The 26,745-nt window shown below is 37.5% G+C and overlaps 1 protein-coding gene and 1 long non-coding RNA gene across 3 annotated transcripts; both read left to right on the top strand.

The window, feature by feature from the left end:
* Nucleotides 1-938: 938 nt before the first annotated feature.
* Nucleotides 939-26,404, top strand: LOC104597075 (serine/threonine-protein phosphatase PP1 isozyme 4). Of its 2 annotated transcripts, none has more exons than XM_010258468.3 (4): nucleotides 939-1,400; nucleotides 13,065-13,624; nucleotides 14,168-14,390; nucleotides 25,958-26,404. In XM_010258468.3, exons 1-3 carry the CDS (start codon nucleotides 1,202-1,204, stop codon nucleotides 14,354-14,356), a joined length of 948 nt encoding a protein of 315 aa, XP_010256770.1. In that variant the 5' UTR covers nucleotides 939-1,201; the 3' UTR covers nucleotides 14,357-14,390; nucleotides 25,958-26,404. The 2 variants fall into 2 exon arrangements, with proteins under 2 accessions (XP_010256770.1, XP_010256769.1); XM_010258467.3 differs by having other exon boundaries at nucleotides 25,920-26,404.
* LOC148801945 (uncharacterized) lies at nucleotides 2,577-7,828 on the top strand. The gene is made up of 2 exons (XR_016082323.1): nucleotides 2,577-4,847; nucleotides 4,981-7,828. It is a non-coding gene; the product is annotated as an uncharacterized LOC148801945 (long non-coding RNA).
* Nucleotides 26,405-26,745: the final 341 nt, after the last annotated feature.

Here is a 26,745-nt window from a genome sequence, read left to right as displayed (position 1 = left end):
ATGAACAACCCTAACTAAAATTAGTTATTATTATTTTTGTATTGTAAAAAAGTATTAAAAATAATATATAAAATATAAATAATCATTAATTATTTAAAAATTTAAAATATAAAAAAAGTATACACTTTTACGTATTTCTATTGTTTAGAAAAGCCGTACATCGCACTGTCCCGCTAGTTTAATAATAAAATTTCATAGCAATGGATACTAGGGGTGTTCACGAGTCGGGTTAGGTCGGTTTGAGTCATTTTCTTCAACCGACCCAACCTAGTCAGTTAACTTATTAACTAAACTGAAACCGACTGACCCTAAAGCAAAACCGACTCAAACATGATGGGTTGGTTTATCAACTTAGTCAGTTTTTATATATATTTTAAACTAAAATATTTATTTATATTTAAGTTTATTTATTTTTAGTTTTTATGCAAAATCAAAATATATATTTAAATCGATTAGTTTTTTATGCAAAACTGATTTTTTTATCAATATATATTTGAATTTATACAAAACTGAATTAAATATTGTAACATTGTATTATTTTTGTATTGATACCTTTTAATTTTTATCATAAATAATTAATTTTTTTCAAAATTCAAACAAAACACAAATAAAATATATTAATATTTAACATATAGGGTAGAAACTAATTAATAATTACTTACACATATAAGATTGATTCGATCTAATAAGTGGTTTTAAAAACGAACCAACTCGGTTGAATCGGAACGGTTTGATCGATTTAATATTTAATGTGAACACCCCTAATGATACATTTCATCTGCCACATAAGAGTTGTAGTGCTTCTATCTTGTTTTTTCTATCATGCCTACTACATTGACCTTTTACAATTCAAATCTTATATATTTTGACCGGAAATTATTTCAAATTCATAGTTTACCATAAAAAGAGCGAAAATTGTTTCTTTTCGAAAATGCTTTTTATTATGAAATTACAAAATATCATTAGCGACTGAAAGGGATGGGGATCATAGGAATGGAGCTGCGGAGGTAAAAAAAAAAAAAAAAACCAAAAAAAGAATTGAAAGGTGTTGAAACAGAGCGGAGTCCTCCTTTTTTTTTTTTGTTATTATTTTCTTGATTTTCGGGGCTCCTGGTTTTCGCTTTGTAGGGTTTCTGTGTCCTCTGCTTTTTGAAATATCGGGTTGGATAGAGGAAGACTAGGAGGAGGAGGAGATCTATCTATGGCCTTACAAGGGCAGGGAATCGACCCTGCAGTTCTTGACGATATCATAAATCGGCTTTTGGAGGTGCGATCGGCCAGGCCGGGTAAGCAGGTTCAGCTATCGGAAGCCGAGATCCGGCAGCTTTGCTCTGCTTCCCGAGAAATCTTCCTCCAACAACCCAATCTCTTAGAGCTTGAAGCGCCGATCAAGATCTGCGGTGCATTTTCTCGATTGCTTTCCATTGTTGCTTACTACTTTTTTTTTTCTACTTTCTTTTTATGCGAGATGTTTCTACTTTTATAATGATTGTTCTCTTTGATGGTTGATTTTTTCATTGGTGCCGAAAATAGGTTTAAAGATAACAATTTCAGAAATTTGCTTAAAAATCGGTTTTGCAAATGGTAATGCATTTTATCCTGCATGCCTTGACTGAATAATTATTGCTTGCATTTCTCTTTCTTTCTTTCGTTCTTTTTTTTTTTTTTAATTTTTTTTTTTGAAGTTTGTTTGCTTTTTTCCTTCGTTTGATTAATCAACTTATCTTCATTCGTTCTTCTTCTGGGAAAGATTAACTTTCAAATCAAGCATGAGAAATCTGACATGGATATCATATAGTTCATTGATATCTCTTAGATGAGTGGAAAAACTAGAAAGGATAGGATCAGGAATGAAGGTATCCGTAGAAACCTAGGAGTAGCTAAATAAGTGATAAAATGAGAGAGTAGGCCAAGATTGTTTAGTTACGTGCAAAGACCATCAACAGCTCCAATTAGAAGAAGTGATTTGTTACAAGTGGAAGGGGCTATAATAGTTAGAGTAGAACAAAAAGGACATGGGTTGAAGTAGTAAGAAATGGTTTAAGCACTAATAATTTAACATGATTCATGTAGCAAGGTGCCAACCAGCTGATTGGTAATGTCTCCTGCTGGTCGTAGGGGAGATTTGGGATTGGATCCTGCCTGCACCTGGGTTGGGGGGTTGGGGGATGGGCTACCCCGTTGTGTAGCCCTTCAGAACATATAAAAAAAAACAGGATTCATGTAGTGACTCCATATAGTTGGGACAAGGCATTGATGATGATGATGTAAACTCTCTTAGATAAAAAAGTTAGACGTGAATTCTCATATTTTAGTTAGCTAATGAATTCTGCAATAGTTTTTACATCAAGAGTTTACATTTTAATATTAAATTACTATTGTCTCTTTTTATGTAGATTAAGAAACCTAGTTCCATTTCCAAAACATGGAGACACTTTGTAATCTCTTTATCCCTGTATTGACCTAGTACCATTTGACTTGCTGAAGTTACACCCCATGGCTAAAGTCTGAGACAAGGAATCTCCTTGCAAGGGTTCACATCGTATTGTTCTCTTAAACCATTGAATAAGGTCAGTTTTTGGTCTTATCAGAAAAAAAAGTCCTTTTACATACTGTGTTGGTCCAGTACCATATAACCTGTCATTTCCATCAAACTTGTTGAACCAAATGGTCGCTATTTCATATTGATATGTTCCATGCTTAGAAAGTTGGTATATTCTGACAGGCTTTGTGTGACATGTATCGGTTTTCCAAATTGGTACGGTGATATATTTTGTGTTTGTCTTGGTACTATCCTTTCAATATTTAGCAATGTTTGTCTTGGCACTAATGTGCAGGGAAGATCTGATGTTCTCAAGTCAAATTACTAATTGTATATTATTTCTCAAAATTAAGTTTTAAAAATGTTTTCTTTCTTAATTATTTTGCATGTAAAAGTCTGCATATATAATGCTTTCCTGGGAACATAAATCATAATCATAATCTTTATTTGTAGTTGTACCCTTTTTCAAGGGGTCTTTCCAAAGAAAGGTGTTGAAATGGTGTTTTGGGATGCAATGATGAGATGAGAACTTATTTTGATGCTTGATTGACTATTAAGAAATTCCCCCCATTTTGCTGATGTATTGGATTCTTTTGTTTTTTGTTTTGCTTTTTTTTGGTACATGCTCATCTTTTGATTGGAATTCATTCCTTTTGTTTTTCTATTTGGTAAGATGGTTGTTATGCTTGTTTATAGTAACTTTCTGTACATGGATCATAATGCAATGATCTGAAAATCATACTTTATCTTAGATTGTAGAGAAAGTTTAATTGAATCAAATCATGAATTATATTGTAAATCATAAGATTATTTCTGTTTTTTATAAGATTTTCTCATGTGGAGTTGGAGGGTGATACTCGGATTGTTATCATTTAGATGAGAAGAGGTGATTAGAGGCTATGATAGCATTTTCTTTATATTAGAGGGGCTAGACCTTTGTGATTCAAAGTGCACATATCTGCCCAGATAGGTCCAAAGAACATTTAACTCATAAGTGGATGCTTTAGTGAGGCAGGGGAATTGGGGGTCTGAGCTGTACAAGGTTTTCCCCCTTCGTGGACATAATTTCGTTCTTATTCATTTGATCTTTTTGGTTATGAGCTTTGTACTTGTTTGCCTTACCTTGTTAAGGCTTTTTATGATTTGGTCTTATATGTATGAGATTGCATTGTCATGCTCCTCTCGTTTGTAGTATTTCTTTTATTGTTTTAAGTAAAATCATTATTTTTAATTGTTAAAAATCATTCTTTTTAATTAGAGATGCTAGATCTTATTCTTGGTGTAGTAGGAAAGTTTGCTGAAGTTTTTGTTTCATGTGCTGTTAGTTAGTTGGATCTAACAATTTTGGACATTGGACACCTCACATTTACTTTTTTGTTATTATTGTGTATTATTATTATACCATTTCTGGGTTGTTTGTGTTCTTTTTCTTAGTATCATAATGGATTATCATGTTATATTTTATTAATCATGAGAAAAGAGAGAACAATATGTAGGGCTACCTTGGATGCTCCCTGGAAGGCCATCCATGATTTTCTCCCTACATTCCTAAATCATATCAGGTACACCTTGTCTTCTGGTAGTAAAATCAGATTTTAGGAGGATGTGTGGATTGGGGATACTCCTTTGGGTGAGAAAAATTCCTTCTCTTTGTGATTTGTCCAAGTTTAAGGGTAAGCCTATTTCAGATTTCCTAAGTCAACCATCTCACCTTCCAGGGTTGAATTGGAACTTTGGATTTAACAAGAACCTTAGAGAGTCTGAACTTCTTGCAGTGTCTGAGCTGTTAGGATTGCTGAATTCAGTATTTTTGGGGGAAGGTGGGCCAGATTCTTGTTTTGGGAAGATGTTTGGGTTGGTGAAAACTCCCTTAGAGATAGATTTCCTTCTATTTACTCCTTGTTTGAAAACAAAAGAAAAGCGATCTCTTCAGTGCTTGTTGATAACTCTTAGGATTTGGGCTTGAGAAGAGGTCTAAGGGATTTTGAAATAGGGATGGTTGATGATTTGGTCACTCAGTTAGGGGAAGTTTTTCTTGATCAGTCTTGTAGAGATAGCAGAATTTGGAAACTTTCCCCTTCTGTTTTTTTTAATTGCTCTTCTTTCTATAACATTTTGCTTCAAACCTTTAATCTTGTAGGGAACTTTCCTTCAAAGGAGGTGTGGGGTAGCCCTGTACTCCCGAAAATTCAGGCCTTTTGCTGGGAAGTGGCACTCCAAAAAATCAACACCTTGGATTTATTGCAGAAAAAGAGGCCAAATATGTGCTTCTCCCCCCATGTTTGTTGTCTCTGTTTGGGTTTTGGTGAGACAATTTCACATTTACTAATCTCATGTCCCTTTGTGTTCTTTATTTGGTCTTGGTTCTCTTCTCTCTTTGGCTGTAGTTGGACTCCCTCTTCGAGCGTGGTGAACCTCTTTGATCCAACATTTTGCAGGCAACCAACGGCATGGAAGGATTATGTGGAGAGCCACTAGAGCTGCTATATTGTGGTCAGTGTGGGAGGAAAGAAACAACAAGATCTTCAAAGGTAGTTGTAGATCCAAGGAAGAGGTTGTGGAAGAAGTAACTACTAAGGTTATCCATTGGTTGAAATCCTATGATCTTTGTAAGGATTTCTCAACTGAAGACATTTATAGAAGTTGGGGTATTGTGGCATCTACTATTACTTCCAAAGCTATGATACAGGAAGTTTGGTCCCCACCGACACAACAAAGGGTGAAACTGAACTTTGATGGAAGTTCTATAGGTAATCCGGGCCCATCTGTTATAGGAGGTGTTTTCAGAGATAATGAAGGCAAGATAATGGCTCTGTTTTCAGGTCTAGTAGGAGCTGGAGATTCCTTAAGAGCAGGAATCTTGGCACTGCATTGCCGATAAAAAAAATAAATCTTGGCACTACATCAAGGTGTAAAACTGGCCAAACAATTGGGGCTACAACAGATTGAGATAGAGGGAGACTCCAAGTTGGTAATTGGGTGGATGCAATCATGGCAGCTGGGAATTTGGCAATATAGACAGCTGATAAGGGAAATTCTTAGCATAACAAGGGAGGTGGGTGTTTGGTTCAAGTGGGTAAGGAGATCAACAAATGGTTTTGCTGACGCCCTAGCAAAACAAGGGATTGTAAGGGGGAGACTTTATTGGGCAGTGTTGTAATGTTTGATGTTTATTGGATCAACCTTTTCTAAGAAGGGTTGACTTTTGTATTTCAGTTTAATTTATCTCTAATGAAAGTTATCGTTTCTGATAAAAAAAGGTGGGTCAAATTCTAGGATTTGGGGTCCTAATTATGATGGGTCGTTTTCTTGTAAATTCCTTTTTCATTCGTTGGTTGCCACAAAATCTTCTCTTCCTTTCCCAGTCAAAGAAATTTGGTACCCTCCTACTCCCCCAAAAATCAGTGCTTTTTTGTTGGGAAGTATTTCATGGTTGTATTAATACCTTTGATGTACTTCAAAGGAAAAGACCAAATTGGTGCTTGTCCCCTAACTGGTGTGTCCTATGTAAGTTGAGTGGTGAGATTGCTTTCCACCTTCTAATATCTTGCCCTTTTGTCAGATTTATTTGGAATTGGTTTACTTCCCTTTTTGGGTGCAGGTGGTCCTCTCTTGACAAGGTGGAAGCTTTATTCAACCTTAATGGTATCAGTGGCATGAAAAGGAGGGGTAAGATTATATGGAGGTGTACTAGAGCAGCAATACTTTGGACTGTTTGGGAGGAAAGAAATGATAGAATATTTGAAGGAAAAGAAAAATGCAAGGAAGCTTTAGTTGAAACAATAACATTGAGGGTGGCGCATTGGGTTAAAAGCTTGAAGCTGTTATCAACTTTTAAGATCGAAGAATTTTTCAGGGTTTGGGGACTTATTGCTGCCTCATCATCTACAAGACAAAAGTTTTTTGAGGCTTGGTCTCCTCCAATAGATGGTTGGAAGAAGCTGAACTTTGATGGGAGTTGTGTGGATAACCCTGGCCCTTCAGGCATTGGGGGGGGGTCATTAGAGATGGAAATGGACTCATTATTGCTCTGTACTCCGGTCCTGTGGAGGAGGGTGATGTGGCAAGGGCAAAGTTTCTAGCTGCAGCATATGGGGTTGAGAAGGCTAAAGAGTTGGGTATTAACAGACTGATCATCAAGGGAGACTAAAAAACGGTGATAAAATGGTTGTAGTAAGGGGAAGGGGTGACATGGTAGTTGAAGAATGATTTCCGAAGATTTAAATGGATGTCAAGGAACATGTCAATCCAGGTGGGATGGGTTAGGACTAGGAGATTTGCGGCAGATAGCTTAGTAAAGCAAGGGGTTCAAAGAACACATGTTTTGGGTGCATTTGTAATTCTGTCCAGGGTCAGCTTACTAAGCTGACTTCTTTCACAACTTCTTGTTGTATCCTAAAGTTTTCTAATTAATGAAAATTTTCAAAGTTATTGATAAAAAAAGTGCAAGAGCTAGCTCCACACTGCTTTTCTCCCCCCAATTAGAACCCCCCAAGAACCCAAAGAATACTCTTCCTTAATCCAGAAAGTGGGCTTTCAATAGAAGTTGTTCCTAACATTTTGTTCATTAGTTATTAGTGAAGTTTCTTTGTTTTTTAGGATATTCCTGTTATGTTTGTTCATTGATTTGGAGAGCTGACAATATTCGTCAAGACCCAAAGGCATTTTATTGCTTATTTTCTTACTTCTTTTGGGTATTTAATTTGTTGGTTTTTTTCTCCCCCTCCTAGCCTCCCCTTTAAAGCTAGATGACAGAAAAAAACCTTTAACACTTGATTTTGGATTTTAGGGCCTTTAATGTGTGGCATTAGACTAAACCCTGATGGGAGGAAGATCCAGTAGAATTACAGTTGGTGAAAACCTCCTTTTTTTTGGAACGGAAGGATTGGGAGTTTCATGTGTTAATGACCCTTTTTCGCTGAGAGTCTGAGACAAAAGGATTGGTGTCTGTGTGCAATGGCTCTACTTGGAAAAGTTGTATCTATCATGCTCAATGAACTTGGGAAAATTAAACAACCAAATCCCTTTTTTTGAAACAAAACCACTGGAATTTCATCTCCAAAGAATGTGTGAAGAACAAGATCTGATGCCTAAATATGAATACCAATAGACACATATATGGGATTCTATATATGTATGAATAGTAAATGCTATAAAGGGTATGAAATTATGAATAAGATGATTTGTTAAGATGTACTGCTTTACATAATTTATAATAGTAAATGCTATAAAGGGATTCTATTTTGAAAAGGTAAGGCATATATTAAAGAAAAGAAAAAGGAAAAAGTACGAAGGTATTGGTTCATCCAATAGCAACATAAATCTAGGAGAGCCAAAAAGCTGGGCTAAAACCATACCAGGCCCAATAGAGCAAGAACAAAACTACCGGGTGCACACTTTCCCATCACAACACCCACTACAAAGATCCAACAGCTTAATACCCTAAACAAAGGCCTAGGCTGGCTACCACTCCTACGAGGGCCACAAACACAAAATACAAATCCGAGCTAACTCCAAACAGACCTCAAAATGAAATATTCATCACGGAATCCATACAACTTGCAGTAAGAATTGCATTTTTAGAACTATGACTGAAGTACACTTGCTCCAGAGGAGTCTCACCTGACCCCTCCAAGAAAAATGCTCTTGGCAACTGGGTGTAAGTTGCAATTGGGCTTTCCTCATGTACACCACTTGCTTCCCCTACAATCTAGTCTCTGCATTCATTAGGGAAACATCAACCAATTGGTGGAAATTTCTATTGAAAGAACCACCCTCCTTAAACTTCTTGACTGCGAGCAACACTTCCCTTAGATGAGATTGCCTACAAGAAATATTAAGTCCAAATTGCTTGGTCACCTCTCTGAATAGCTTAGCACTTTCAGGTTGTGAACAATATGTTATTGGGTCCTACTTTTCTTTGGGTCGATATCACTTTGAGCTGCTTTCAAATCGATTTGATCAGAACAACACGATTTACTTGGGCCATGGTCTCAAGAGAGACACTTGGCCCACACTATCCTGTACCCACAACTTGACCTTGAATCAAAATCGGGTCTTGACCCTGACCCTCTCTGGACTTGCATTCCCCATATGCCAACTCTGCCTGTGTCTCAAATTGATTAGTAGACATTTCAAAATTTAAAAATGAATTTGAAATGCAAGAGGTGCCACATATACACCGTTCACAGCCATTGTTACTAGCACCAATGAAAGGTTACTAGCCAATGTTTCTGACGAATCATGGAGACCTGTCACTAAGCCATCTCCCCAAGCCTCTGTTCTGACCACTTGCTCAATAGCTCCATCCTTGGAAGCCCTTTTGATGGCCCTCTTATGGTTGTGCCTGTGTTGTCTCACTTGAAATGTCACTGCCACTACTTGTCAACCACCACCCAAACCCTTTGTGGCCTCCTATCTCGTCCAACCCACTCTCACATCGGTGGATGCAAGAGAGGTTTGAACAGCGGCTATCGTTGCACCATCCTCTTACCAGGTCATGAGGGAGAAGTAGAATTAGTCTTTGAACCAAACTCCCACCCCTAAGACCCCTTCACCGCTATACGGATCAGCAAAACCTTCCCTTTCAGCACCACAAAATTGGGGATCTGTCTTGGGGATTGAGCTCAAATCAACAACCAAAGTTAATTCAAGTTCCTCGATAAAACATTTGACTAATCTATAGTCATAAAGGCTCCTAATCCTAACTCCTTGAAAGTGGCAATGTACCAAAATAGGGATTCCAAAAAGGTAGATCCACCATTGTCTATAGCCCTCTGATCCCATCCATGGAGCAATGGTCTTTGTCCATTGATAATTCTCCGACCCTGTTTGAGAGCATTCAAGCCTTCTGGTTCAAAGGCAAAGATGAAAAGAAAACAGCTCTCTTCGAGAGTTCTAATTGTTAGCGTCACTCAGCACCACCAGACCTGCTTCATCCAAGATTCTGACAATGCTAAGTTGGTTTTAAGCCCTCAAAATGACTCAGTAAACACTTTTAGAGAAAACACACTCTCTCCAGAACACCCTCCTCATACTACAAGTTTGTTATTAGGCCTGATAACTTTTACAGTAGATATGCCCTCCTCCAAGGTACCCCACATTGCCATCATTTAAGCCGATCTCCTGTTTGGTTTTGAAAATGGAACCTATATTCGATCTCTAGTCTTTGTTGAACTGTTCACAATTTCATCCTTTCCGGCCAAGCTTTGTTCTCCAAGTTCTAACTGTCGATGTCATTCTCTGAGCTATAAAGGAGTATTATTATTTGTGCATGTAATGTTAATAGTAAAAGAAATAGTCTAAAGAAAGGTTTAGGTGGGCTGGCTACAAAGTGAGGAGACCAAAATATGGAGTTACAACAATGGAAGGAAGAAATTCAAATGGCTGACAATAGACATGGATGTAAGGTTACATTTGGGTTAAATGAAGTGCTAACTCCTTGGTTGATACTTTAGCCAAACAAGGTGTGGCGAGATATCAATTGTTTTGGGCTCAATTGTAAGAAGTAAGATAAAGCAAACTTTTCTTGGGGAGAGATAAGGGGTTTTATCTCTTACTAACAGATTGCTTGCATTGTAATCACTGTTTACTATTCTCTTAATGAAAATTGTGTTTTTTGATAAAAAAGGTTTAGATGGGTGTAGCAAGGCTAAATATGGGGATGCTAGGCATGCTTTGTTTGCAACTCATTCTTTGTTTGATCTTAATAAAAGCCAACAGCTATGAATAAAAAACTGTTAATTCTATAAAGTATACTCTAGAAGTGTCAATGCAGGATCTGATGTCATATCACTTACATTTGACACTGGTATTTTAGCATGTAAAGGTATATCAGTCAACATTAACCTGTTCAAGTTTTGGTGGAAGAAGCAAAGCTTTGACAATCAGAAGAATATTTTCTTCCCAGTGACCATGAGATGTAGTATTTCTTATAGATCGGCTTGCTGAAGTTTTTCTAAATCCTGTCATTCCTGATAGTAGGATAAGAGTTGTCGTAACTTTGGGAACATCAGTACCTCATTCTTCAAGTTTCTGCTCCATACCCCCTTCCTCCCTTTGTTTTCCCAATTTCCCTGCCTCTACCCCTATCCTCCCTTTGATTACCCTGCTCAAGTAATTTGCCTTGGACCTGCTACTCCTAAGCTTTAGGCTTTTCGTTGGAAGGTGACACACCTGAAAGTCAAATGCCTATGAAGTTCTTCAAAGTTCAAAACAAAGGCCATTTTGGTGCCATTTCATCCAATATGTTTGCTCTCTATGAGGCATGTTGTGAAACCACCACCTTCTATTTTTCTAATCTCCTTTCTTTTGTAATTGATACCTGGGGGTTTTCTCTTCTTTGTTTTCAGGTGGGTGACATGAGCCCACAGCAGGATGCTGGTAGATGGTAGTCCTTTTCATTCTACTTTCTTCTCCCTTCCCAAGGAAAGAGGGGATATTTTATGGAGGTGCATGAGGGCTGGTATCCTTTGGTCTGTTTGGGAAAAGTGGAACTCAAGAATTTTCTACAAGACAACTATCTCTGAAAGCATTTGATTGAGCTAATCTTGGTGAGGGTAGTTCATTGGGTAAGAACTTTGGAGGAATTCTTGATGGTCAGCACTGATATCATTAGGAACTGGTAGCATGCAGCTTTGTCCTCCACAAGAACCCCAGTAGTTTAGGTATGGGCCCCTCCACCAGTCAACTTCACCAAATTAAAACTTTGGTGATGCAGTTTTGCAATTAAAGTAATTATATATTTGATTGAGCTAATCTTAGTGAGGGTAGTTCATTGGGTAAGAACTTTGGAGGAATTCTTGATGGTCAGCACTGATATCATTAGGAACTGGTAGCATGCAGCTTTGTCCTCCACAAGAACCCCAGTAGTTTAGGTATGGGCCCCTCCACCAGTCAACTTCACCAAATTAAAACTTTGGTGGATGCAGTTTTGCAATTAAAGTAATTATATAGCAAGGAAGAACTTTTTTTTACTGCAGGGTCTATGTCTGCACCAGTCTTTGGTCTATGACAATCTTTGTGTAGAATAAGACATTCAAGTAATTATAAGCTGGACAAGGGGAGATAGCCTAGGTCCATGGAACTGTGGCACAACATTAGGTAGGCTAGATCTCTGGCAATCTCTTTGAATATCTCATTCAGATGGGTGCTGAGATCAGCTTATTCATCGACAAATACACTGGTAAGGGAAGTAGCAACTGAGCAGACTTTGTTCTCAGGACCTAACCTTCTAGGTTAAAGGACCATTTTACAAAATCATATTGGGTTGTAGTGTGTTGTGTTAAGTACCAAAAAAATGCATCTAGGTTGGTGAACATTTTTTAGATATAAAAAAAATCATATTGGGTTGTGAGTGGGTTATGGGAAAAGTGGAATAGAGGGGTTAGTTTTCACAGTTTCTTCTTTTTTCTTCTTGGATTGTTGACATGTCCTTCCTCATTGTATTTCAGTTTTGTATCATCGTTAGTAAATGTTTTCTTTTGAACTGGAGAGGGGATGATTATGTTGGAGCACACATATCTTTTCTTTGGTATACTTGTCTGACATTGCATCATTAGAGAAACTGGGCATGCCTTTTTTTTAGATGAGCAAAACAATGCATTAACTAAACAAATAGACTACACATAAGGTTCCAACCAGTCTGGTGGATAATTTCACCAATAACAGACATCCTCAAAATGTTTAGATTTTTGGGCTAACATATGAACAGCTAAAGTACACTTCCTATGAATATATAGAAATTTAACAGATAAAACATCTCAAAACAGAATAAGTGGATCAGAAGGACTGGAAGTGGGTTTGCTGACTCCTTAGCTAAACAAGGAGTTACAAGAAAACATTTGTTCTTGAGGAAAGGGTTTGACATTTCTGTGTTCATCATGTACTGAGCACCGTCTTTACTATTTAATGAAATAAAACTTATTTTCTGCTGGTAAAAAACATTTTGAAACATTTAAAATTTGTTATCGAAACTGATCAAATCTAAATAAAAAAGGAAAAAAAGATTTCTTTATCTAACCCAAGAAATTGAGATTAAGGCTCACTAGATGTCGTTTTAGGGGATTGTTATTAAAATATTATTTTACTATGTTTCTTAAATATGTCCCTTAGATTCATATTGAAGAAAGTAACAGGCTCATGTGGGATAGGTTCAATTACCTACTCATTATTCTGTATAACCACCTTGTTAACAAAAAATAAAAAAATAGTATACCCACCTTGGACTTCACTAGTATGGCATCACCTCTGGTAAAGTAGCCCATAGAGGTAAGAAGTATTATCACTTAAGATGCACTCTGGTTATATGATAAAATGGCTAAATTTGGTGTTAATAACTATAAGATTTCCAACAATTCAAATCACATGTGACACTAAGAATATAATTCAAGGTTTCTCAGAATTTGATTTCTTTGTTTGTTATATCTTTGAAATCTCCACCTGTACTGGATAAGTAAATGGTGATAATGCCATGGAAATTGAGCTTTCTAACCTTTTCTTCTGATTGCTTCTGGATTTTTAGGTGATATTCATGGGCAATACGGTGATCTTTTAAGGCTTTTTGAGTATGGTGGTTTACCTCCTCTAGCCAATTATTTATTTTTGGGGGATTACGTGGATCGTGGCAAGCAGAGTTTGGAAACAATATGCCTTTTACTGGCCTACAAGATTAAATACCCAGAGAACTTCTTTCTTTTAAGAGGCAACCATGAGTGTGCATCTATTAATCGAATATATGGATTTTATGATGAATGTAAACGCCGGTTTAATGTGAGGCTTTGGAAACACTTCACAGATTGTTTTAACTGCCTCCCTGTGGCAGCTCTTATAGATGACAAAATATTATGCATGCATGGTGGACTTTCCCCAGATCTGACAAACTTGGATCAAATTAAAAGCTTGACCCGTCCAACTGATGTTCCTGACACTGGTCTTCTCTGTGACTTGCTCTGGTCAGATCCTGGTAGAGATGTTAAGGGATGGGGAATGAATGATAGAGGAGTTTCATACACTTTTGGCCCTGATAAAGTGGCAGAATTCTTGATGAAACATGATTTGGACCTTGTCTGCCGTGCACATCAGGTTATTTGCTCTTGACCCCTCTTGATTTTTGTTGTATGGATATACAGTCTTTGGGTTTTGTTCATTTTTGTTATTAAATTTCACCTTTTAATAATGATGATGATTATGATAGTAATAGTTATTAATAAATCCATTACTCATAAAAAGACCCTATTTCTGCCATGTGGAGGAACCTTGTGTCTGATACAAAGTGTCTGCTGGATGGGGGATTTTTTTTTTTGACCAAGGTTCATTTATCAAATCTACAATAATTCTATGTCTCACTTTGATTTTTGCATTTTCCCTGAGTTACAAGAGCTGTTAAAACCTGTGATTATCTACTTAAAGAAACTTCTAAAGACATGTTTATTTTGGTAACATGGCAAGGTGTTTTAAGCTGAAATTTCCATGTACATAGAGGGTGGCAAGAAGAACATATAAAGACCTTTTGGGTGTCCAACAATCTCTCCACATCGTAGACTTTTATACCTTCTCTGCTTGTTTTATGTGATTCATGCTTTTTATTTATTTCTTTTATTTCTCTTGCCCTTTTTGTCTTTCCAGGTTGTGGAGGATGGTTATGAATTCTTTGCTGACAGGCAACTTGTTACAATATTCTCAGCTCCCAATTACTGTGGTGAATTTGATAATGCTGGTGCAATGATGAGCGTTGATGAGAGTTTAATGTGCTCTTTCCAAATTCTTAAGCCAGCAGAAAAGAAAACCAAATTCATGATGTCAACAAAAATATGAAATTGCAGTTTTTATACTTCATAGTATCGGAAAGGTTAGCTCAAACAATGTCACTAATTTTTGTTGATTTTTAATATTGTTATTCTTGCTGGTTATTTCTTTTTTTAAATGGAAAAATAATCTTGATTCTGATTCCTACCTAAACTTGATAATCTGCACTTCTTAGTTTCTGGCTTCTAACTGGAATATGGCTTACATGAAAGCTTAAAGATTTCTGAAAGAAAAAAAAGTTAATGGCTTAAAGAACCCAAGTACCTTAATTAAAAGAGTTCTGGCATAAATTAGAGACTAAAGATCAAAGCAAGTGGTCATTCATCAATCAAAGCAAGTGGGGCCTTTTTTATCATTATCAAGTCAAGAGGGACTCTTAGATGATGTTTCTCAATTTGTTTTGGGTGCTCAGGAAACCAAATGAAATTAAAGCAAAAAATGGAATCTTTGCTGCTGCATCATCTAGCAAAGCCTGTGCTTCCTCTTATGCCTGCAGGCTTCAGTTCATTATGAGATTTTTTGGTGCTGATTGCATTGGTTTCTGACCCTCAGTTTTTTTCCCTTTTTTTGTCTATTGTCCTTTAACTTCTGTATCGGTGTTCTGCATCAGCATGAAAACATTCCTATCATCGTTGTCCTTGTTTTCTCCATTTTGCATGCATTAGAATGTGATCTTGTTCATTTGCATAATTGCATTCCTAGCTTCAAGGCATGAATTTAATCTCCTATGGTCCTTCATCCATCATTCAACCTTCCTTTTGATGTGCTCTTGTAATTTAGCCCAATGTTTTAAAAGGATTGGAGGTGTACGCCCGGAGGTACCTGATGGACAGTTAAGATATGCTTTTAACATTGCACCAGTCGCATAATGCCTAAAAGAAGGAGAGTTGGACACCTGTTTACAACATGTGAAAATGCTGGTGCAATGGGTGCTTGTGCGAGCTAAAGGCCGAGCTGTTAGTCCCTTCATTAAGCCTCTATGCTTTTCACTTTTGAAAATAAAACCTAAGCCAACAGTCAGATATAGATACAGACGGACAGAGCACATAAATTTTAAAGAAATAGCTAAAAGAAGGGGAAAAAACCACATATGAACCAAGATGAAAATAGGAAGAGATGAAGAGTGTGATTGATACTTGCAGAAGACAGAGCTCAGCTGGTCCTGGTGAAGAATAAGAATGGCAAACAAAGAGAATTTCTAGGTGTTGAGCCAGTGGTTGGAAACTGCAAAATCCACCCATGAAAAAAGGTTGGACAGGACATGATGCTTTTGTTCTTTGCTGTAGTTGTTTTTGTTAGATTTTTTTTTCTTTTTCCTTCTTTTTTATTCTCTCTGTGTTTTTTCTTCGGTCTTCTTTCTCACTAGGGCCAGGGAGAAAAGCAAAACCAGTCTCCTCACTAGGGTTCTGCAGCCAAGATAATCTCTTATCAGTTACCGACCTTCATAGTTGTCAAGGCGACGACTCCTAAGCGACAAGGCGCCCTTGGAGGCTCACCTCGCCCAGTCGCCTAGCAGTTTTGTATACTGTCTTATAAAATACTTTTATATTGTTACTTTTTTAAGATTACAATTATAAAATAGACATTATTAAACAAAAATATTCATTTTTTGTGTTTATAAACTAATTTCTTTTTATTTTTTTCTTATTTGTTAGGGTTTAATCAACACAATCATTGCTAACTTCTGTATTGAACCCTCAAAGACTTCAGAATTTGAAGTCTAATCAAGACATTTCTTTTAATCAACACAAACATTTCTTATTATTTTATGTTGAAGTCTAATCAACACAAAAATAGGGGTTCAGTCCCCATATTTTTTGAAATTTCTTTTCTTTCTTCTTTTTCTTCTCATAAATATGTTGATTTTCTAGACATAAACATGAAGTTTATAATTTTCTTATGAAAATTATGGATAGTTATTAAGGAAAAATGGTTATGAAACCTAGGGAACTACCCAGGATATGTATTTTTCACTTAAAAAAATCTGTCGCCTAGGCGACAAGGCGCCCCTGTTGCCTAGCCTTGCCTTGGCGCCTTGAAAACTATGCCGACCTTTCCTCTGGCTCCAAGGCCTATTATCGAGTCTGGATATGCTATGATCACTTCTCTATGGTCATTTGAATACTGTAGAGACAACTGATGTGGTCTCCATCACTTTATTGTACTTGTATACAGTCAATTGTTTGTGTCAGTCTACAATTAGTTATTTGAGTCAGTCTACAATTAGTTATTAATCTTTTATTAGTATTTTATTTTTGCCATGTAAGTAATCTTATCTTTATTTAAGAATTAATATAAATAGAAAGAGGGGGGCAGCAGATAAAGCATCCTCTCCTTTTCTAAAAACTCCTTCAAATTCTTCTTCTCCTCTTCTCTCTTTCTCCTCTCATTCAGTCATTTTCTCTCATCTTCTCAGTTTCTTGTTGATTATACATTAAAGCTTGGGCTGTTAGTAGTCTCATACGACTACATGGTATCAGAGCCAACCTAGGAAATCTTATGGTAGTCTAATATGGCCGGCTGCATAAGAATTTCCTAGGATTGGAAAGTTTCCAGCAAAACAAGATCATCGGCTGAATCTTGGAGATTGTTGGCAGTATGCGGCTAAGCATTAGAGGATGACCAGCAATCAGGAAGAGTCAAGCAGAAGGAAGAACCTTCAAGATTGGGGTTCAGACTTGATTTTGAAGGTTGCGGCCAGTTTTACTGAAGTAAGTTAAGTTTTGATATTGATCTATTAAAAGGAACACCTTTTCTGGTTATTTTAAGAGGTGCGGCTGAGAAATTTCCTGAAGAAAACACCCTTTTCTGGTTATTTCAAGAGGTTTGGCTGAGAGATTTTTTCTCCTGAACTGTTCTTTGTGATTGATGCATTAAAAGAATAGTTTTTCTGGTTACCTTAAGAGGTGCGGCTGAGAGATCCCATCTTTTCTTCTTCTTCTTCTTCTTCTCCTTTTTTTTTATTTTTTCTCTAGCTATTGATTGAATTCTTGGCTTGTTTCTTGACCTTTGACTGGTTCTAGGTTTAAGACTCTAGTTTCTTGATTGGTTCCAAGGGCTGCAGTTAGTTCAGTTTCAGCCTTGCACTCTAAGTTGTTTTTTGGTTCTTTGGAAGGTTATCAGATTTTTTTTTCTTCCTGGGTGGATTGCCAACCTAGAAGGGTGAAGTAGGTTCGGCTGTTAACAAATTCTGGGTGAGATTACCTAGTCTTAGTGATAAAAAAGTATTTTTCTTGACCTTAGGTTCGGCTGTTAGCAAATTCTGGGTGTAATTACCTAGTCTCAGTAATACAAGAGGCATTCTTTAACCTTTTCTTGACAAAGAATGGAGTTTAAGAGAAGGGGAAAGCTTTTTAGGGGCTGGTGGTGCTGGTAGCATACCTGAGAACAGTTTTTAGATTACCACTGTAAAATTTGATGGATCAAACTACTTAGAGTGGGCCCAATCAGCCATGATGGCTATTGGGGGTAAAGGAAAGCTAAGTTATTTGCTGGGTGATGTAAAGGAACCAGCCAAGGAGGACCAAATGTATACCAAATGGTTTAAGGAGAACTATTTGGTTATGACATGGCTGTGCTGCTATGTAACTCCATGTAGCCACATATCAGCCGAAATTATTTATGGGCAAAAACAACCAAGGAAATTTGGGATATCATGAAAGAAACCTACTCCCAACCCCTCAATGTTGCTAGGGCTTATGAGCTAAAATGTAAGGTAAAAAACCTTAAACAAGGAAAGAAGCCAATCTCTTTTTATTTTTCAACCTTGAAATCAATGTGGCATGAAATTGATCACTTAGAAACAATTGAGTGGGAAAGTTAGAAGGATGCACTGACTTACAAAAAGCATGTTGAAACCAATAGGGTATTTGAGTTTCTAGCTGGTCTGAATTATGAGTATGACATTTTGAGACAACAACTTCTAACAAGAGATAGTGTGACCTTATCACAAGTTTACTCTCTAGTGCATAGTGAAGAGAGTAGAAGGAAAGTTATGTTACAGCATCCGCCACTTGAATCAGCCTTGGCAACAACTAAACCCAAGTTTGGGGGGGATAAGGAGAGAGATATGAAGAAGGAAGACAAGAGGGACCTAATATGGGAACATTGCAAGAAACCTGTTGGAAGCTACATCATCATCTAGTTTCAGCAAAACTCAGAAACAAAAAAGGGAATGCTAATATGGTTGTTACTACTACTGATTGTGCATCTTCATCAGGCACAAGAGCAACATCATTAGACACTCTAGCTGCTATTCGAGTTGCCTTGACTCAGTTGGAAAAAGAGGTTGGTAATTCAACATCATCATCTCAGCTAGTTACAACATCATTTCCTCCCACCTCAGCATTTGCTCATTCAAGTACATGGGCCTCAACTTATTATGCTTCAGTTCCAGGTAACACTGCACATTGTTGGGCAATAGACTCAGGTGCATCTGATCATATGACTGGCTTGCCCTCACTATTTACCACCTATCACTTATCCTTTGGTAGAGACAAGGTGTCTATTGCTGATGGTTCACTTGTTTCCATTTCTGGCAAGGGAGACATCAAGTTGTCTCATTTCCTTGTCTTCTGTTCTGCATGTTCCTAAACTTAGTACTAATTTACTTTTAGTTAGCAGCATTACTAAAAACCAGATTTGTTTAGTAACCTTTTATCCTGATTGATGTGTTTTTCGGGATTTGGAGACAAGGAAGGTGATTGGGACTGGCCGTGAGACAAATGGGATCTATCTGCTTGGAGGAAGTTCACAATGGGAAGGTAGTGAAGTCAGGGGGTTTTTTGTTTCTCAATCTGTTGGTTAAGTTACGATTTGGCATAACCGCTTCGGTCATTTATCCTTTAGGTCTTTGAAAAGCTTGTTTCCTAGTTTATTTGAATCTATCCAGATGTCTAGTTTGAAGTGTGAAAGTTGTGAACTTGCAAAGCATTGTAGAACAACCTATTCATTGAGTAATAAGAGAAGTAGTATTCCTTTTGACGTTGTGCATACGGATGTTTGAGGATCTTATCACATCACTGCTATGGGGGAGGGGTACAGATACTTCTTGCTGTTTGTTGATGACTACACCCGGTTTTCTTGGGTCTACTTGATGCGTTATTGAAATGAGGTTCCTACCTTGACCTAAATCTTTCATCAGATGATTTTAACCAAATTTAGGGTAAAAATAAAAAATTCCAGATCCGATAATGTGAAAGAGTACTTTAAAACATCACTAGCCTCTTATTTTCTTGACCATGGGATTATCCATCAGAGTACCTGCCCTCATACCCCTCAGCAGAATGGGTGGATGAGAGAGAATAGGCATGTATTGGAAGTAGCTAGAAGTATCATATTTAACTCCAATGTGCCTATACATTTTTTGGGAGATGCTATTCTCACAGCTGTGTATCTCATCAATCGAATCTCCTCACGGGTTCTTGACACGAAACCTCCATTCACCCTTAAACAAAAAGGCTCTAAGAGGGCTCTAATAAAGAGCTATTCTCTGTCCCTCTTAAAACCTTTGGTTGTACCTGCTTTGTGCAAACTCTTGGCCCTCACCGTTCCAAATTTGATCATAAAGCCTCGAAATGTATTTTCCTTGGTTATGCACAAACTCAAAAGGGATACTATTGCTATGAATCTACTTCGGGAAAGAGATTTGTATCCATGGATGTTACTTTCTTTGAGGATGTACCTTATTACTCTAGGGTTTCTTCTAAGGGGGAGAGTAGTGAGGTTGGGGTTAACACATCAGAAGTCCCTTTACTTGTTCCATTGTGTGAAGAGTGGTGTAATGGGGGAGGGGGTTGCAAAAAATGTCGGGATTTGAGAGTTTATCAAAGATGGTGGAGGCAGATTGATTTCAGTCATCAGCAGTCCAGGCCAGCTCCAATCCCTTTTGAGGATCCATATCCAGGAACCACATCTCTTTCATCTCCCATTACAGATGAGCCTTTTGCTGTTGAGCCTTCTCCATCTTCTGAGCCCTCACCTCCATTGAATAACCTTGACCTTCCCATTACAGTTCGTAAAGGCAAATGTTGTTGCACCTCATCCACAACCCATTGTATCTCACAGTTCTTGTTTTATGATCATTTGTCTTCCACTTACAAGTCCTTTTTTGCATCCATTGTTGATATTCTCATTCTTAGAACAATGCAGGAAGCTCTGTCAATTCCTGAGTGGAAGGATGCAATGAAGGTAGAAATGGATGCCGTTCTGAGAAATAATACCTGGGAGCTAGTTGATCAACCTAAAGGGAAGAAACCAGTTGGATGTAGATGGGTGTTTACTGTGAAACATAATGTTGATGGTTCCATTGAAAGGTATAAGGCCCGGTTAGTTTCAAAGGGTTTTACTCAGACTTATGGTATAGATTACTTGGAGACTTTCGCACCAGTAGCAAAAATGACCACTATCAGAGTGTTATTATCTCTTGCAGCCAGTTACTCTTGGCCCTTGTTCCAAATGGATGTTAAAAATGCCTTCCTCAATGGAGACCTGTAAGAAGTGTACATGCAGTTGCCTCTTGGTTTTTATAGTATAGAGACAGGTAAGAAGGTTTGACGGCTGAATAAAGCTTTGTATGGACTAAAACAATCCCCTAGAGTTTGGTTTGATAGATTCAGACAAGCCCTTAGAAAGTTTGGCTATGTGTAGGCTCAGTCAGATCACACTTTGTTTATTAAGAAGGTGGATTCTTCCTTAACTTTACTTGTTGTATATGTGGATGACATTGTAGTGACAGGGAGTGATAACCGTGAAATTGAGTCTCTTAAGCAATTTCTCCATCAAGAGTTTGAGGTAAAAGACTTGGGAGAGTTACGATATTTCTTGGGTATTGAGGTAGCTTGGTCCAAGCTTGAATCTTTGTTTTTCAAAGGAAGTATGTCCTTGATTTGTTGGAGGAAACAAGAAAGTTGGGTGTTAAGCTAGCTGACACACCTATCGAACAGAATCACAGTATCAGTGCAGAAGGTGAAGAGCCTTTTGAAGATAAAGCTATGTTCCAACGATTAGTTGGAAAACTCCTCTATCTGTCTCACACGACTAGACATCAGCTATGCAGTCATTGTTGTTAGTCAGTATATGCACTCTCCTAGAACTACACATCTACTTGCTGTTGAGAGGATATTGGCATATTTAAAGAGGTGTCCAGGCAGAGGTGTACTATTTAAGGATAATAAGCACATGAAGATAGAAGTTTATACAGGTGTAGATTGGGCCGATTTTGTTGATGATAAAAGGTCTACCTCTAGATATTGTGCTTTTGTAGGAGGTAACCTTCTTTCTTGGAGGAGCAAGAAACAAAATGTTGTTTCTCGTTCCAGTGCTGAAGTTGAATATCGGTCCATGGCAAATGGTGTGGCTGAAATACTATGGTTGAAATCACTGTTTTGTGAATTGGGTATTGCTTATGAGAACCCTCTAATGTTGTACCGTGATAATCAGACTGCTATTAATATAGCTCATAACCCGGTACAACATGACAAAACTAAGCATATTGAAGTAGATCGACATTTTATTAGGGAAAGGGTTGCATCTCAAGAAGTATGCCTTCCATATTATCAGCTCCAACATGCTGCTTGCCGATCTTCTCACCAAGGCAGTTTCAAAGAAGTTAGAAGCAGATCTATGCAAGCTGGGAATGACAAACATCTATTCCCAACTTGAGGGGGAGTGTAGAGACAACTGATGTGGTCCCCACCACTTTATTGTACTTGTATACAGTCAATTGTTAGTGCCAGCCTACAATTAGTTATTTGAGTCAGTTTACAATTAGTTACTAGTCTTTTATTAGTATTTTTTTTTGCCAGCAGTCTTATCTTTATTTAAGAATTAATATAAATAGAAAGAGGGGGGCAGCAGATAAAGCATCCTCTCGTTTTTTAAAAACCCCTCCTTCGAATTCTTCTTCTCCTCTTCTCTCTTTCTCCTCCCATTCTCTCCTCTCATCTTCTCAGTTTCTTGTTGATTGTACACTAAAGCTTGGGCTGTTAGTAGTCTCATACGACTACAAATACATCCCATAGAATTGAAATACAAATCAACAAGTTTGTGCAAATGTCGAAGTGTTGGAGTTTGAATTCTATCTGACTTTGGAAATTCAGTTCTGAAACGATGATTCCAATAACAAGGAATTAAGAGAAGAGGGAAAGAGAGAAGGTATTTCAGTTTGGGGAATCAATTTTTGTTGTGCAAGAGAAGGGAGGATTTATGTTTGGACTTTGCATTGCAAGGTAAATGAAGAAGAGAATGTGAATGGGAAAGAGTGAGAGGATTCTTACTGGTTAATGGATGAGCCTCCATTTCACACAAGCAGCAGCAGAAGCATTCTACGTGTTGTAGACAGATGTCCAATTTTGCTTTTGTTAGGTGCTATGTGACTAGCACAATGTTACTAGCAGATTTGGACTTCCTACTTGAGGTGTTGATGCCTGAGGTGTATGTCTCAAATGCCTTTTGTATGAGACGTACTAGAGGCATACACCTCATATGCCTCATGCTACTTTGTCAGGATCCCCTTTCAGCTAGCATCGTGCATCCCCATTCTTCTTAGTACAAGACATCTTTCATAAAAAATAAACAAGAAAACAAGAACTCTTCTCTCCTCTTCTTGAGCAGGTTTACACTTGTGCTCTGAACCATACCTCTTACATCCAAGTAGTGGGATGCCTAGTGTAATGCCTCCACGCTGTGAAACATTGTTTTATCTCTGCTAGTCTGGTAGTCCCTTAGTGATGTTATTAAGCAGTAAAAGTAGGAAGTATAATATTTGACATTTATTACATGTGGTCCAACTAAGGCCACCTATGGTTTGGGTTACACACTAAATCTACCTTGATCTGAACCTATCTGGTGGATAGGTTTGGAGCAGACTTAACAGGATCTAGGATCAGTTGACTCAGTTCTCGTTAAGTGAACCTGATCTAACCTTCTTCAAGGTTGAATTTGGGTTGAGGCAAGGCTGTACTGAACGTGACTTATTGAAATCCTCAAGTCATGGTTTTGTTTTCCTTTCCATCTACTTGTAAGTGTTGTGTTGTTGTTGGTTTTTTTCTTACAAGTCATGGAGATTGATGTAGCAGGTTTTACAAGAGATGGGCGGACTGACCTATTTGGGTTTTTGGGAGTGCTTAAAAATAAGTGCTTATTCAAATAAACACTTATTTTGGGCCGGGATACACCAATAAGCACTTATTTGCATTTGGGAAATAAGCCTGAAATTAGTGCTTATTCTGAGAAGCACTTATTTGAAAAGTTCAAATTTTGGGCTTATTTCAAGTGCTTATTTCCTTTCTGGCCTATCTTGGCTTGCCACATCATTTTAGAAATACCTATACTACCTCTGTCTAAAATAAGAATGAAAATCCTCCATGAGAGAACCTGAAATTTCTAAGAATTAGGGTTTTAGTTGGAACTTTGAATTGAAACCTGATAGAATAAGTTATAATATAGTATAAATAAGGGAGACTGAATTTGAGAGGGATCTGAATTAATCTTGCACAGAAAGATGAAGTTCCCCAAAGAGAAAACAACTAGGAAAAATTAAAATCAAGGGAATTAAAAGAAAATAGGAAAACTTAGATTGTTTTAAGGATTCTAATGAGTGAATTAAAGCCTTGTTGAAAGTCAGATGAGATGTTAACTGGAATATCTTGAGAAGCTGTAACAGAGAATTATTAGAATACAATAGAAATATAGAAAAAAGACAAAAGATGGAGAAAAGAGAGAATGACGGTTCATGTTGAGAAGGAAGACACAAGACTTGCACAATTCAGACATTAGTAGCTTATTTATGGGTACCTTTTTTCTCCCCGGCAAGGAAAAAGATCAAATATCTTATGGAGGTGAGGTGTACTAGGGCTGTGGTGCTATAGTCCATTTGGTGAGAGAGGTTCAGGAATCTTCCTCGACAAAAGCCTTTCAATGGAGACTTTCATTGAAAATATCTCAATAAGGGTTACTCACTGGGTGAAATCATTGGATGTCTCTAGGTATTTCTCCATTAATGATGTTTTTAGAGGGTGGCAGGTGGTTGCCAACTCATGCTCATTGAGAGACTCTGTTTCTATGATATGGATCCCACCTATGAATATTCAAATTAAACTGAATTTTGATGGTTGCAGCCTAAGCAATCCTGGAAATTCATGTCTAGGGGTTATTTTCGGGGATGCCAATGGATACATGATTTGCCTCTTCTTGGGGTCTATTGGTGTGAGAGATTCCATAAAAGAAGAATTGATGGCAGTAATTCAAGGCTTAAAGATTGCTAATAACAAGCTTGGATCAATAACAAGCAAAATGGTCCTTGGGAGATTAGAATTAATATGTGGAAGGTGCTGAGCCTATGTGAGAAAATGGTTGCTAATATCCATTGGGTTGAGAGATTGGCAAATGGTCTAGAAATGACAGATATTTACAGTGGCATGAAAATTTCACTAGAAGAGCCTATGCCACAAACATTCATGAATACACAACATGAAACTTATAACAGGTGATATAATGATGTTGAGGGATTTGTAAAGCTTTCACTAGTATAGCTAGGGGCTGACGAAAAAGGATATAGCTTGAAGTAGCGGCAAATGATTTGCGGGCCTATAATTTAACAATGGATATGGCACTGAACAGAATGGAATGGTTGAGCAGGATTCATGTAGCTGATGCCATATAGTTGGGATAAGGCTTAGATGATGATGATGATGACAGATTGGAACCATTTGCATTTGGTTTCATGTGCCTTCAGGTTGGGTTTGAATTTGAGGTCAGTGATTTAAAACCCAGACCATAGGTTGAACTGCTTTTCTCTTCATGTCAATGGATCAATGGTTCAACCATTTGGGTCGTTGTGTGAACTTGTGCCATCGTTAATTCATCATTATAAGAATTTCAAAAAATACAAAAACTGGTAACCTGTGGATTGGTCAGTAGTCCAGGACAACCGGTTGTTGACTGAATCAACATATATTTTTTTTGTTAAATAACAGGTTAGAGGTTGACCCACTCCAGGATTGTAACGAGGTTGCTGGATCACCAAACTGTTCAACTGGGCTGGGCTGGGCCAGGCTTCTGGGCATAATTCTGTGCACAAGGAGTTCAGAGGGATAGACTAACGGTTTTTTTTGACAGGGATACATTTTGACAGAAATTGTAGTCCTTTATATAAGATGGGTGTACATGGTCTATAGTTGCTCCCGCTTGTTTGATATTAATACAATAAAAAAAGTTGTGTAACCTGTGCTGAGCTCAACTCATTGACATCCCTAGATCCAACTCCAAGCAATTTCATCCGACATATTGGTGATATTTTTTGCGAAGTGACATTTATATAAGATGGGTGTATAAACTAGGTACTTTTTCCATTTTTGGTTCTACATCAAATAAAACTCTTTTCTCATTAGTCTTATTGTGAATATTGAATGCTTATTTTTGCTTTTTGTTTTATTGTATTTTTGGTAAAACATTTGGGGAGGTTCATTTTACATGTATGATTGTGTTAGCTCTTACTATTTTGGTGTTTAATCCTTGACGACAGTTACTTTTGTCTTCTTTAACTTTCATCTTTTTTTTTGGCTAATTGCAGCACTTTCTTTCCTTAAAGTTGACCTTTGTCCCTTGTAGCCTTGGCAAAGAAATACCTGGAGAAGATATAAACCTACAAAGCTTCTTCAAACTCATGGAGATGTGAATCTGGTGCCGATAGTGTTATCCATCTTTGATTATTTGTTATTTCGGAGGTTTTTATGGGGGAGGAGATTCGGGAATCATGGGTCCGGAGGCAACACTTGCGTGGAGTGATCGACGCCCGAAGATTGCTTTTTGTTTTTACGGAAACTATGGTGCTCTCTGTACATGTATTTGGTCTCGTAACTTAACTGACCGATTTGGTTATAGGCTAGGTTAGGGACACGAGAAAGCGTCCACTCTTAGAGACGATGCTTTTCCTTTTTGCATTTTGTTCTTCTTTCCAATTTTTTCCGTTAGTTTTTTTCACCCAACTCTTGTGGTTGAACTCGGAAACGACAAGGTTTCTTCAAATGAAATCCAGTCTATATGGTGGTTGAAAAAGTCTGCCTCTCTTCGTTGTTGGACGTGACCAACTTTCCTGGCTTAATGATGGCCGGAAAAACACGAACAGAAGATTTAGGCCATGTTTGGATATATTTCAAAAGCACGAAAGTAGATAGCACGTGTATTTTTTTTACGTGAGTTATGTTTGGCAAAACATTCAAAAGAATGCTTTTTAAGATAAAAAGTAAAATGTTGTGTTTGAACTTTGAATACAATAAAATGCCTGACACGCGTGTAAATGCTATGTGGCCTTTAATAGATTTCCATGCGACATTAATATATGTTGTCATGTGGCATATAAATACCATTAAATACATTCATATTTGCCGTGATATATG

Source organism: Nelumbo nucifera, chromosome 2 (assembly GCF_055504915.1).
Source record: "Nelumbo nucifera cultivar China Antique chromosome 2, China Antique-T2T, whole genome shotgun sequence".
In the NCBI taxonomy this organism is placed as follows: domain Eukaryota; kingdom Viridiplantae; phylum Streptophyta; class Magnoliopsida; order Proteales; family Nelumbonaceae; genus Nelumbo; species Nelumbo nucifera.
Note: the sequence above shows the minus strand (reverse complement) of the source record. Positions and strands in the feature narration are given on the sequence as shown.